At 40.5% G+C, this 15,298-nt stretch overlaps 1 protein-coding gene across 1 annotated transcript; it reads right to left on the bottom strand.

Annotated features, from left to right (window-relative positions):
* Nucleotides 1-14,494: 14,494 nt before the first annotated feature.
* Nucleotides 14,495-15,292, bottom strand: LOC113837968 (vomeronasal type-1 receptor 1-like; the record flags this gene model as incomplete). Its single annotated transcript, XM_027433776.1, has 1 exon — nucleotides 14,495-15,292. A coding segment is annotated over one exon (798 nt), but the record flags the coding sequence as incomplete, so codon positions are not given.
* Between the last annotated feature and the right edge of the window lie 6 nt (nucleotides 15,293-15,298).

Raw genomic sequence — 15,298 nt, 5'->3', positions numbered from 1 at the left:
CTATGAAAATGATTTATTTTCCTTGGTGTCCAGTAGTTTACTCACTAGTCACCCTCAAATTGCCAACCCAGAATGTTAAGTAGTTAGCAACTTGTCTTTTTAAGATTAGCTGAAATGGATATGAAAGTTTTGTCAACTGGTTTATTCAGAAGTCTACATGATCCAATTCTATTGTGTGATGCCCATAGTACTATTCAACTTGAACCTGTGAGAGTCTTTACTCTTCCCACGCAATATGCAAAGGAGCCAGCAAAATGCTGTCAATAAAAATTCCATTCTTGTGACTTTCATTCTGTAAGGTGATTTGGATGTTTGATGACTTGAGAGAGAGCTCTGTGCAGTATACTCTAACTGCATGAATAGTGAAATGTACCTGGCAATTAACTTGTGTGTCAGGATGCTCTTTTCCAATTACAAATGGTCCAGCCTGCACCAATACTGGAAAAAATAGGTTTAATATCTTTCACCTCTTACAAAAAACAACTCATTATGACCAAAATGATGGATGGTTTTGGTGTAATTCTGAACTTGGTTTACTTCTATTTTATAGCAATTTTAGCATCATCAGTGATATTGATTCGTATATCTTCTCTGTCAAGCAGGCTCAAATGAGAAAATCCATTTACCAGCCCAGATGTCACGAAGTGTTTTGATAAAATCATCCATTATAAATGCCATGTAATGATTGTGGATGAATGGGTCACATCTCAGTATAATGAAGCCTGCATAATATAAAACTACACTCAAGGGCTAGGACATAAAGATTTTATACACAATAGGAAAACCATGACTGATCACCTTTTGGTTATGCTTAATCTTCAAAAGTATTTTCCTTATAATACCATAATTGAGAAATGGCTTGAAAACACAATGCATTTCTTTCCTTTTGAGCCATATTTATAAAAGGAAGAGTTGTGAGGGAGAAAGTGAACAGAATAAAATTAAGACAACAGAGGACATGAGTTAAAATGGTTCTCAATGAAAATGATAGAGACTCATGTGTCAAGCATTATGTATCATTGTCAAAAGGAGTTGTATATGACTAAAATTGACCTACAAATCATTGGCAGTAGAATAGAGAGGACATAGGAAATCTTCTAAAATATTTGAGTTGGAAGGAATCATATAACAACCACACAGTAGATACAGATCATTGCCAGTGCTCTGAAGGCTAGGAAAGTCAATGGTAAGGAGATTAAACTAATGAAAACACTGACTCAACCACAGAGTTTTCTGTTTGGAAAAGCAAAGCAATAGACACTAGTGAGATATGCTGACATGCCATGGATTTGTAAAAGTCACAGTGGTATAAAGGTGATGGATATACACAGTGCTTTCAAAATGACCATGAAGCCTCTAAACCCTTTCTGACCCAAGATATCAGCTTATCATACAAAGCAGTCATCATGCCTCATAGAGTATACAACACAAATAGTATTTGTTTTGAATCCAGGGCCCATGAATGTCCAGTTTTAGACACAGTAGTTGCTACGATAAATCTTTCCACCAAAGCCACCCGAGCCTTAAAGCCACATGAGTCTTAAAGCCACGTGAGTCTTAAAGCCACGTGAGTGGTCTCTACCAGCCGCCCGAATTCTACCTGCCGTGTGGATGGACAAAATAATACAGAGACATATTTGGTACAAATGCTGCTTGGCCAATGACTAGGATTCTCATCTGTTAGCTCAGTCTCAATTATCTTAAATCTATATATTTTATAAGACTTATCTTATCAGACGCCTTATTGGTGTCCCTCTTTCCTGGTGGATCACATTGCACTGCTAGAGGAAGACTGGAGGGAAAAGGGGAACCCTTCCTGTTTCCTTTGCTTAAATATGAGTCTCTTTGCTATGTCACTTCCTGCCTGGATCACCACTTCTCTACTACATTTCCCAGAATCCTCTTTGACTCCTAGTCCCCTCTAACTTGCTGTCTCATTGGCCAAACAGTACTTTATTTAACAATCAATAAGATAAACATACACAGAAGTACTTCCTCCATCAGTTTCTGTCTGGTGGTCCTATCTAGTGGTGAGAGCAGGGTGTTGAAGTGTCCTACTATAAGTGTGTGAGGTTTAATATGTGGTTACTAATGATTCTTTACAAATGTGGGTGTCTTTGTATTTGGAGCATTGATGTTCAGGATTGAGACTTCATCTTGATGGATTTTTCCTGTGATGAATATGAAATGCCATTTTTCATATATTTTGATTGATTTTAGGTTGAAGTCTAATTTGTTAGATATTAGGATTGCTACACCAGTTTGTTTCTTGGGTCCATTTGATTGGAAAATCTTTTCCCAACCCTTTATTCTGAAGTACTATCCGTCTTTGAAGTTGAGATGTGTTTCTTGTAAACAGCAGAAGGATGGATTCTGGCTTCGTATCCATTCTGTTAGCCTGTATTTTTTAATAGGCAAGTTTAGACCATTGACATTGAGGGATATTAATGACCATTGATTGTTGATTCTTGTTTGTTTTGGATTTGTTGGTGGCAGTATTATTGTGTATGGATTTCCCCACTTATTTTTTTTAGGTGTTTGGTAAAGTGGGATTACCTATTGCTGATGGAATTTTGAGTGTAGTTATCTTCATTACATTGGAGTTTTACTTCCAGTAATTTCTGTAGGGCTGGATTTATGGAAATGTATTGCTTAAACCTGGTTTTGTCATGGAATATCTTGTTTTCTCAATCTATAGTGATTGAAAGCTTTGCTGGATACAATAGTCTGGGCTGATATCCATGTTCCCTTAGTGTTTGTAGAACATCTATCCAGGATCTGGCCTTCAAAGTTTCCACTGAGAAGTCGGGTGTGATTCTGATAGGTACGCCTTTGTTTGTTACTTGGCCTTTTTCTTTTGCTGCTCTTAATATATTCTCTTTATTCTATAAGTTTGGTGTTTTGATTATTATGTGTTGAGGGGACTTCTTTTGTGGTCCAATATATTTGGTGTTCTGTAAGCTACTTGTACTTTCATAAGCATACCCTTCTTTAGGTTGGGGAAGTTTTCTTCTATGATTGTGTTGAATATGTTTTCTGGACCTTTGAACTGAATTTCTTTGCCTTCTTCTATACCTATGATTCTTAGGTTTGGTCTTTTCATGGTATCCTGGATAATTTATCCAGCTTTTCTATTTCCAGCATCCCCTCATTCTGTGTTTTCTTTATTGTTTCTAATTCTGCTTTCCAACCATGAACTGTTTGAATTGTGTCCTTCATTTGTTTGGTTGCTTTTTCTTGGCTTTCTTTAGATTCATTAAGAAATTTGTTTATTTCTTGAATTTTGTGGTTTGTCTTTTACTCCTTTTCATGTAATTTTTGCTTGGTTTTTCTTCTATTTCTTTAAGGGATTTTCTTGTTTCCTCTTTAATGGTCTCTATCATTTTCATAATATAATTTTAAGGCCCATCATTTCTTCATCCTCTGTGTTGGGCTTTTTTATTCTTGCTGGTGTGGAGTCTCTAGATTCTGGTGGTGTCATATCGATCTTTCTGTTGTTGAGTGAGTTCTTATTCTGTCTTCTTCCCTTCCCTTCTTTCAGTGGGTGCTGGTGGGGTCTCTCCCTCTCTAAGGTGGCAGGTGGAGGGCTCAGGCAGCAAGCTTAGGCTCAGGCTCAGGCAGAGGAGGCAACCTGAGGACAGAGGGCAGAGGTTGGACAAGGATGAAGTGTGTCCAGACTCAGGGTGGGCCTTCTGGTCTGGATTGGTCCACTCTTGCCCGGGATGGGGAAGGGACTCAGGCTGAAGCTAACAGGGACTGATGTGGGAGGTTTGTGGCAGGGAAGCCCCCAGACTCACCTCAGGCTCAGGCAGCAGCCAGAGGAAAAAGGGTGGAGAGCAGACAAGGGTCGCCCAGCAATTTCATGATCAAAACTATCCATCAAGGCTTTGTGAGATTTTAATCACAATGATGACATTGCATACATACCCACTCAGACAGGCACACAAATATGGTGAACTCTATTGACAGATACTTGACCTTAAGGGCTAACGTATAAAGAGGGGACATGTTTTCTTCATTAAAACCAGGAGTATGCTTGCAAGAGCCAGGGGTGGACTATGGCAGGAACTTGGAGAAACTCCAGCTTCTGATGCTGAGAACACAACTCTCAGCACCATAAGAGGCAATGATAACCAGTCCCATGTCACACTCTACTTGATCTCTGATGTCCTTGAGAAGTCTTGTGTTCCTCTTGGGCAACATTGCTTGACTTAAGCTCCCATTGATTTGTCTCATCATATGATACTCTCTCCTCTTTTTCTTTTTATCATTGTCTTTATTTCTCTTTTCAGGAGATTGAAAATTAGATGCTGTACTTCCTAGTAAAATAGTTTGTAATGAGACAAAGCTTTTTGTAAAACAGGTTGGTCCCAAACATTATCTTTCTTGTCATTCTGTTCTCCTTATCTTATGAAACACTGTTCCTCTCTATCTCTCAATACTCTGAACCTGAAGAATGACTTGCTTGTCCATTCCACAAAGGAACACACAGAAAAATTCACACATACACAGATACAAACCCACACAAGAAATAATTACAGGGGCAGTGGAGGTACAAGCCAGGGATCCCCAGCACTAGGGGGATCAGAGACAGAAAGATCTCTATGGTTTTGAGGCCAGCCTGGTCCACAGAGTGAGATCAAGGACATGCTCCAAGCCTACATAGAAACCATGTCTCAAAAAATGACACAGAAAAGTAGTAACTTCAGTTGCTATATCATCATCCATAGTGGGTTTTATTTTGACATTTTTAATTTTTGGATACTTCACATATGTATACAATGAAATATGATCACATTTGCTCACTTCAATCCTCCTTGTAACCCCTTGACAAAGAGGCATACTCACTGACACCCACATTCAGGGGTTCTGGATCAGACTTACCCTGGATTCCAAGCTATCAGTCAAGGGATCATGAGCTCCCCCTTGTTCAGGTCAGCTGTTTCTGTGGGTTTCACCATCCTGGTCTTGACCCCTTTGCTCATCACTCCTCCCTCCCTGCAACTAGATTCCAGTTCAGTTCAGTGTTTAGCTGTGGGTGTCTGCTTCTACTTCAATCAGCTGCTTGATGAAGGCTCTAGGATGGCATATAAGTCAGTCGTCAATCTCATTATCAGAGGATGGCATTTAAAGTAGCTTCTCCACTGTTGCTTAGATTTTTAGTTGGTGTCATCCTTGTAGACCTCTAGATATTTCCCTAGTGCCTGATTTATCTTTAAACCTATGGTGGCTCCCTCTATCATGGTATCTCTTTTCTTGCTCTCCTCTATTCTTCCCCCAACTCAAACTTCCTGCTACCTCATGTCCTACTCACCCCTCCTCTCCTTGCCTGCTCTTTCTCTAAACTCCCTCTCCCCCATGCTCCCAATTAGCTAAGGAAAGCTTGTCCCCTTCTACTGAGGACCATGTATGTCTCTCTTAGGGTTTTCCTTATTTCCTAGCTTCTCAGGCACTATGGATTGTAGGCTGGCAATCCTTTGCTCTATGTCTAAAATTCATACATGAGTGAGTACATACCATGTTTGTCTTTTTATGACTGGGGTACCTCACTCAGAATGGTTTCTTCTAGTGCCATCCATTTCCTTACAAATTTCAAGATTCATTGTTTTTTTTTCTGCTGAGTAGTACAACAATGTGAATATATACCACATTTTCTCTATCCGTTATTCAGTTGAAGGGCATCTAGGTTGCCTCCAGGTTCTGGCTATTAAAAATAAAGCTGCTATGAACATGGTTGGGCAGATGTCCTTATTGTGAGAATGTGCATCTTTTTGGTATATGCCTAGGAAGGAAATGCTGGATCTTGTGGTAGACTGATTCCCATTTTCCCGAGGAATCCCCATAGTGATTTCCAAATAGGCTGTATGAGTTGCCACTCCGACCAGCAGTGGAGGAGTATTACCCATTCTCCACATTCTCTCCAGCATAAACTGTACTGGTGGTTTTGATTTTAGTGATTCTGACAGGAGTGAGATGATATCTCAGATTTGTTTTGATTTTCATTTCCCTGATGGCTAAGGATCCTGGACACTTTCTTAAGTGTCTTTCATCCATTTTAGATTCCTCTATTGAGAATTCTTTATTTAGTTCTGTACCCCACTTTTTAATTGAATTATTTGGTATTTTGGAGAATAGCTACTTGAGTTCTTTGTAAATTTTGGTGAAAAAATTAGAGATCAGTCCTCTGTCAGATGTGGGGTTGTGAATAACTTTTCCCATTCTGTGGGCTGCCATTTTGTATTGCTGACTGTGTCCTTTGCCTTATAGAAGCTTCTGAGTTTCAGAAGGTCCCATTTATTAATTGACAATCTCAGTATCTGTGCTATTTGGGGTTATGTTCGGGAAGCAGTCTCCTGTGCAAATTCGTTCAAGGGAACTTCCCACTTTCTCTTCTAAGAGGTTTAATATGGCTGGATTATGTTGAGGTCTTTGATCCATTTTGACTTAAGTTTTGTGCATGGTGATAGATATGAACCTATCTGCAATCTTCTACATGCAGGTGTCCAGTTATGTCAAACAATTTGTTGAAGATGCTTTCTTTCTTCCATTGTATAATTTTAGCTTATTTGTCAAATATCAGGTGTTCATAGGGGTGTGGGCTAATATCGGGGTTTTCAATTTGATTCCATTGGTCTACCTGTCTGTTTTTGTGCCAATACCAAGCTGTTTTCATTGCTAAAGTTCTATAGTAAAGCTTCAAGTCAGGGATGGTGATGCCTCGAGAAGGTCCTTTCTTGTACATGGTTGTTTTGGTTAACCTGGGTCTTCTGTTTTTCCATATAAAGTAGAGAATTGTCCTTTCAAGGTCTGTGAAGACTTGTGTTGGTATTTTAATGGGGATTGTATTGAATCTGTATATTGCTTTTGGCAAGATTGCCATTTTTATTATGTTGATCCTACTTATCCAAGAGCATGGGAGATCTTTCTGTTTTCTTGTATCTTCTTTAATTTCTTTTTTAATGAATCAAACTTCTTGTCATGCAGATCTTTCATTTGTTTGGTTAGAGTTACCCCAAGATGTTTTCTGTTGTCTGTGGCAATTGTAAAGGGTGATTTTTCTCTGATTTCTTTCTCAGCCCCTTTATTACCGGTATATAGTAAAGAGAAAAAACATCTCACAGTAGAAGCTGTAGAATGACACAGTGAGATATACAGTAAACTCTTTGGTCCATTCATCTTTAAGTTCAAGTGATCATTGCAAAGAGTCATTGGTCTGCTGGAGACCTCTGGTTTCTCCTTTGATACCCATAGGATACTGTGCCTTCACTGGGATGTCTCTTGAATATGCTGTTTTACTCCTGAATTGTGGAGATCCTGAATCTTTGGATTAGCAGGATAAGCATCTTTACATGTTCCAAGAGTTAGTAGATGGAGTGGATGTTGGAGTGAGCCAACTCATAGCACTGGTTCTTTGCCTGGGTGGTTACACAATTGGTCATCTCAACAGCTGTCTCCCATTTGCCACCAGGTTGAGCTCTCCAGCAATACCCTGGATAGTTAACCCCATGCAGCAATGGTACAGGCAGTTCTGCTTTCACTCCTTCATGGCCAGCTCACCCACACCTAGGTCTCCTTGACCAGCACTATTGTGTTGCGAAGTCAAGGTGCAGGGTCCACTTTTATGAGTGCTGATAATGGGTAGGATCAGCTCTCTTGATCTCACTAGACCAGCTCTTCCACCTGCTACAAGCAGTGTAGGGGAGAGTACATCTCACTCACACCCATGCCACCTCCTGGCCATAGAGGGACAGGGCCAGGTCTAACTTAGGGCCAGATCACTCATGTTCCACCAACAGTAAATTGATTTTTATGTTGATAGATAAGTCTAACCCTTAACCCTCTTCAGAGAAGCTTCTTTTTGCACACTATGGTTATTATCACACAGGCTCACAATCATTCAAAACACTGATAATAAGAGACTCTGGAGGGTCCAGCAGAATATGGGACATCTGTATCATATTTCCTCTCAAGAGTCAGGAATCATCGTGGAAGAAGAGGCAGAAAGGCTACAAGAACAAGAGGTGGTTTATGATTCCAGAGAAACAGATTTTGTCTAGATATAACAGGCACTTGCATATGTGAATTCATATGTTAGGACAGTATGCACAAAACTTACACAAGATGAATCTAGACAAGATCCCAGCACAGAACGTGTGGTCAGGAAGTCCCACTCATAGCTGCAGAGCTATTGGCCACATATGGCTTCTGAGAAAGGAAGTGTCAGAATTCATAAAGGCTCTGACATTTTAGAATGTACCCATGCTTTCAGAGTTGCCACAACACTAGGTACATACTAGATCACTAAGTATATTAAGTGTATTTCTATTTTCTGTTTCCTTTTTTAGGTAACACATTGAATTTGAAGGGAATACTGGTGTAGGGACAAGAGATTAGAAAGCAGATAATGGTTGGGTGAGTCTGACTAAAATATTTATGCATGTATGTAATACTCAAGAAACATTTAAGCAGTAAATATTCCAATTTTTTCTAAAAAACACTAAGTTTATCTGTGTTGTGTGATATGTCATACAATCTTACATACAATAGGACACAGAGACCTCTCTAACTTTCTCAGGAATCAAACCACAAACTTTTGAGCACCTTCCATAGGTCCTCAGTCAAACTTCAGTGACAATAAAAACCAAGCTCATTTTCAAAACACCTTGTCTCATTGGAGATATTAAAAATAAAACCTTAAGCCTCTTTGTTGATTAGCAACTGGAAATGGGTTCATAATTGACCTTGTCTTCCAAAGACAGTGTTGTCATTCCCATTGTAGGTGACATGAAAATGGCAGTTCTGGAGGGAAGTTAGGCTACATAGTCAAAGGTCTCTACCTCAGGCTTGAGGTAGATCTCAAACAGCACTGGTTATTAAGGAGATGGAATCTGCCCAATGAATCCACCATCCTTCTTATGCATGAAGCCAGGTGAGTATTTTGTATTTTAGAGTGTGTGGCAGAGCCAGCAATGAAGAGAGAAATGAGTAAGTGTTCATGTATGGAAACGGGAATTTGGGGATCAACACATCTGTGGAACATATAGCAAAAGCAGAAGAATAATTCCATAGCTAAGAGGTGAACCAAAAATAGGCACACCAAAACTTGTCCCAGTCCATGTCGATTCTTACTGTGATATAAATCTGACTGAGGGCAACTGTGGGTACCAAAGGTTTGAAAAGCAGCGAGTTGAAGTGTACAGAGTTCTGGCATCTCAGGCCTCTGCAGGCAGAAGGAAATGCCAGGCAAAACTGAGAGATGGGAAGTGGGTCATGCATTCGGGTTTCAGGATCCCCGAGAGTTCTGCACCCTGGGTGAGAGAGGTTACAGAGAAAGCCTATCCCGCCAGCCAGCAGTGAGAGAGACTAAAATCACATTAGGCTCCAAATGCTAGATATCTGCTTATATTAGAAATAAAGAAGGGCATGATGAGACGTGAGATTATAGAGATACATTAAGCAGTTTATTATAAGGTGGGAAAGCTAGCGAGAGAAATAGAAGAACAGAACAGGAGAGAAGAGAGAAGAGAGACAGAGTTAATGGCCGACTGCCATGGTCGGTCACTAGAGAGAGAGAAGAAGCAGAGAGAGAGGCGGAGGAAGTTGGAACTTTTAAAGAGAAGATTGTGCATGTGCACTGAGTTTCCACGCATGGCAGAGTCCTAAGACAGTTCCATAATGCGTGATGAGTGGTGATGGCATAGCACGTCCCTGTGTGTGCCCCACCTGTTGTCAGGGGGCAGGGTCTGTCTCTTAAAGAGGTACGGGCAGGTCAGCATTAATGCCTGAACCTTTCACACAGTAGAATCCCCACCTTGATCTCTAGATTGTATTAAATAAGTGGCTGCTCTTTGACCCCTCCAGAAGCACCAGTCAATAGCCAGGGTTGAGCAACAGCAGTAGGACATCTGCTTATTACCACTCCAAAAACCTACCCACAAGAATGAAAAAGCAACAAGCAAAAATGCATTGCTTAGTGTTGTCAATAATAATTTCATAGTATTATAAAATCAGTGAAGTTGACAATAATTTTGAAAAAAAATATAAAACATTCAGGTTTTATAAATGTATGACCAACAAAACTGAAAATTTAAAAATAGTCAAGGTCCCAGGACTTGGGACTGAGCAGTCTGTAGTCATATGTGGCTATATCACGTCTTTTACTTTGACATGTGATAGATAACAGTGCTGTTGTGGATCTGAGCTAAGATTATACAGCTTACACAGCCAGCACTTTACCCACTATAGCCCCTCCTCTGACAGGTTTCCATGAAGCAATTGTCAGTTAAAATTAAGGGAGACAAGTGACAGGTTATCAGAGTTTACTTTATTCCATCTTTGTTACCAGTTTTTGCTCCCTATAATCCAAGTCATGTCCTTTCTTCCTTCCTGGACTCCCACAATTCACTTATAGCTTTTCCTGCTAATTCATAATAACTAGTGGTTTCAAGTTGTGATATGAACTCCCTCAGTGAATGCTATCACTGTTGCTTCCTGTGAAACAACCCAATAAGCCTTTGGGAGAAGATCTTGGAGTATATGTACTACATATATTACAGTGGTTGCTGCCAATCTACTATTGATAATCAGTCATCTTTGTCCCTTTTGCTGGGGGTTGATCTGTAACAGTCCCATGCTACAGAGGCCATCTATTCCGGACTGATGTATTTGGGGCTGCAATCAGAGCCAGCCAAACAGCCCCGGGTCCAAACCTGAGTGGGGGAGTGTGGATCGGGAAACTCCTAGCTACCCAATGACTTTAAGGATGAGTCAAAGACATCTTGTCATCCCAGGAGGGTGCTCAGTCCATGCTGGAGTCCTCTTAAATAGCTTTCCAACAGTGGTAGTGATAGCAGAAGACATCTATTATCATGTATAAAGCTGATGTCAAATATTTCCTTTAGTTCTAGAGGCAATCATAGAACCATGTATACAAACTCTCAGACATTCCACAGGGGCCCCAGCCTTCAGGCACCAGGCCTGTTTCACTAGCCCTCAGAATAGGTATGGTCCCACCAGGGCATAGGTCTATTGTTATACAAACTGGGAGCCGTTCTCTTCCTTAGCCAGGCCATCCAAACATCTAAAAGACAATGTGTGATTCAAGCTCCTGGAATTGAGCTGAGGTTTGCAACAAAAATATCATAATCGATCCTCAGCCCCAATATCCTTTGGCCACCGAGTCTCTATCCAGAAGCAAGCATGAAAGATATATTATATCTACACATGTGAGTACTTTCTTTCAAGTCTCCAGGCTGCAGTGGAAAAGATATTCTCACAGAGGAGACACCAGTGCTGTTCCAAAAACTGGCATCTTTTTGACAGGAGAATCTACCTACAAAGGTTGAATCCATCAAATGGAGACAATCAACCCTGGAGCTTGAGCCCTGCATGGATTATGGAAGGCTACAGGTGAAGATTATCCTATCCTGGGGCTCTTTCCCAAAGCAGTAACAGTAGCTCTGTACTCAGTGTGGTCCTTGGAGTGAGGTGTTTTGCAAATGCATTTAGTTTTCCTTTTTATGCAATGTTATACTCAAGCATTCAAATGCCCAAGGCAGTGGAAGCATTTATCATTTGAGCATAGATAGACAGACAGATAGATAGATAGATAGATAGATAGATAGATAGATAGATAGATAGATAGAGAGGTAGAGATGATAGAGATATATAGATATATGGATATATAGATATATAGATATTCAGCTCCATGCAAGACTTAAGAGACATCATGGACCTGGTGATTGCCACTTTTCAATCCCAAGGTGATGCTAAAATAAAAGACAACTACCATGCTGTCCCAGAATTTAAATTGGTTTCTGGTGATCTGAAAGTGATGCCGTCTCCAGTTTCCATAGTGCATTTTTTTAAAAGCAGCACCAATTTTTGTGTTGAAATGATTATAATATGAATATGGTGAATCCTCTTCTGCAATATCCAAAGACAAAGGGTGCATTTATTGACTGATATCACAATATATTACAGACCCAGCCTTGAAAATGTTATGACTTCACCCACCCCAAATCCCCTGTGTTTCTCTTTCTGCATATCAAACATGGTAGGGTAACAGCGGGAATGAGTCTACCCCAAGATCCAGCAATTCCACTCCTAGGCATATACCCAAAAGATGCACATTCATATAACAAAGACATCTGTTCAACCATGTTCATAGCAGCATTATTTGTAATAGCCAGAAACTGGAAGCAGCCTAGATGCCCCTCAACCAAAGAATGGATGGAGAAAATGTGATACATTTACACAATTGAGTGCTACTCAGCGGGGAAAAAAAACAATGAAATCTTGAAGTTTGCAGGAAAATTAATGGAACTTGAAGAAACCATTCCGAACGAGGTAACCCAATCACAAAAAGACAAACATGATATGTAGTCACTCATAAGTGGATTTTAGACATAGAGTAAGGGATTACCAGCCTACAATCCAAACTGCCAGAGAAACTAGTAAACAAGGAGGACATTAAGAGAGACAAACATTGTCCCCTGGAGAAGGGGAAAGGGTCACCATCCCCTGAGCAAATTGAGAGCAGGGATAGAGGGGGGAGGAAGCTACGAGAGTGAGAAGGGAAGAAAAGGAAGGATGCAGAGGTCATGAGGAGGCAGAAAGGTTGAGTCAGGTGTAGATTAAGAAGAATGGACATATGATAGGTAGGATTTTAGTTGGGGGGTGGTAGGGGAGGAAGGAAGGGAGAAGGGAACTGGGATCATCATGTAATTCAATCTTGTTTGTAATTCAAATATATAAAAATAAATAAATAAATAAACATGGTAGGGTTTTGAGATCGTATGAACCCATGTGCTTATTCACATTCAGGCTTCTTTCAAGGTTACTTTTCATTGTATGCATCCACTGGATACAAATTTATCAAAATTCATATATGTTCAGGTATTTAATAAAAAACAAGTAATGGCATACTATTTTATCTATAATTTTGATGGCTTGTTTCAATACATTTATTCAAACATTTTTAGTCCTGAATATTATACAGCAGTACATTAATTTTGCATAACTGAGTGTGCTGATCATTGCTTGCCGCCCTCGTCCTCAGCAGGCAGATACAGAAGGATCATGTGTTCCAGGGTCACCTTGGATACACAGTGAGCCTGTCCCCAAGAGAAACAAGGAGTGGTGAGATAGTTCAGAGCATACCCTGTCCCTCCAGAGGTCTCAGCTTTAGTTCTTAGCACCCATGCTAGGGAGCTCACAAGCTTCTGAAATTCTAATTCTGGGGTATTTGACACCCAATTATAGGGCTCTGCAGGATCCACACATATGCCCAATACATAAGCATGAGCATAAATAAAAGCAAAAACAAATCTGTTGTTAAAAAGAAGTAAGTACAACAAACACAGTATCTTGTATGACTGTGCTAAAATGTTCATATTATGCTTATTTCCAGACAAACAGAATTTCAAAACCTTTCACTGATTTTATTTTGGAATGTATGTGCTGTGTGTGTGCGTGTGTGTGTGTGAAGTCTGTGTGTTAGTGCATAGTATTTACTACTCAGTTATCTTGATCCACTATGTGAGTCCCAGGGATCATAATCCAGTCACTAAACTTAACAACCATTGCTTTAATTTGATTATCTGTCTTGCCATACTATGAGAGACAACAGTTTTATTTTTTTTCTTTTTCTTTCTGGTTTTTCAAGACAGGGTTTCTCTATGTGGCTTTGGAGCCTATCATAGCACTCACTCTGGAGACCAGGCTGGCCTCGAACTCATAGAGATCCGCCTGCCTCTGCCTCCCGAGTGCTGGGATTAAAGACGTGCGCCACCAACACCCGGATTTTTTCTTATCTTATAAACCAAATTAGGACAGAGATAGTCAGGACACACTGGTACCATTGAAGTTAATTCAGATTTTAAATTTATTTAATTTAATTTATAGTGTAGTAGTCAATCCAACATCCTTCACACGACAGAAAATTGTTTATCAGGGAAGCTACACCCTCAGTCCTTCCTCTCACAATTCTACCATAGATTTCCAGAGGGTCTAGCATCATATTCTGCATTTAAAAATTAAACCCAGGCCCAGAGAGAAAGCAGGTGGCTATGAACCCTCTCTACTCTTCCAAAAGAACTGGGTTCATTTCCCAGCATCAGTGTGTCAGCTTCCAACCATCTATAATCCCCATCAGATCTGGGGATCTGACGCTCTCTTATGGCCTCAACAGGAACTGCAGACATGTCATATAAGCCTTATAAGCAAGCAAAACAACTATACACATCAAATCAAACAGGAGGCAAGAGAGATAAGTCAGTAGCCAAGAGCAGTAGCTCCTCTTCCTGAGATCCTGGCTTCAATTTCAGTCCACACATGGCACTTCATAACAGTCTGTAATTCCTGGCCAAGGGGTTCTGTCACTTTCATCTAAGTCACCAGCACAAGATTAGTGCAGGCACACATGCGGGCAAAGCACACACATTTGAAAATGGAATATGAAAATGTAAATCAGGCATTGGGCCAACAGAGAAAGTCATAGGGAAGATAGACATCTGCCCATAATAGGAGAGAGAGTTTTTCTATTGCACATATCAAAGATTCGAGAGACACGGGTGTCACAACTGAGGAGCAGAAAGGGGCTGAATGCAGGGAAACATGCAGCTAGAAATACAGCAGCGTTAATCAGCCCCTTGTCTGGGTTCCTGGTGAGAGCAACACAAAGAGTTGAAATGGAAGAGAGACCAAAGAAGAAGACAAACATGGTCACCAGGCTCAGAATGGTGTACGTAGCTCTGTCCTCTGGGGCAGGTCTCAAGGAGAGGCTGGGGCTGTGAATGTGTTGAACCTGCTGCTTGTGCCGGATCAGGACAAGGACCATAGATCCACCAGCCAAAACCATGAAAACCAAACATATAACGTCAATGGCCAAGTACAGGACTGCATTTAATAAAACTATGTATTTTTTCGGGATAGGTGAGGAACAGTATCTGTAATTCGTGTTCATACTTAGGTTTTGACTGCCCCTTGGGCCTGTCACTCCCATAGGAATATACACATTTACCAAGAGTTGTAGGATCCAGAAGTAGAAGCCACAGACACCAACACATCTTGGGCATCTCTTACAGAGCTGCTTACAACAACAGAATCTGGGACAAAGCTTGGTGGCCTGGAAGCCACTCAGAAGGCAGGTGGTGTTAAGAGAAACCCCCCTGGCAACACGGTGAAGATATAAAACAAGTTGACATTCAGCATCACCCAAGAAATCCTTCCATCCAAAAGCTGTCATTGTCTCAGGGATCCCTCTGAAGAAGAGAACTAAGTTGTTGGCAAAAACCAG

This window comes from Cricetulus griseus, chromosome 9, assembly GCF_003668045.3.
Source record: "Cricetulus griseus strain 17A/GY chromosome 9, alternate assembly CriGri-PICRH-1.0, whole genome shotgun sequence".
Lineage (NCBI taxonomy): Eukaryota > Metazoa > Chordata > Mammalia > Rodentia > Cricetidae > Cricetulus > Cricetulus griseus.
Note: the sequence above shows the minus strand (reverse complement) of the source record. Positions and strands in the feature narration are given on the sequence as shown.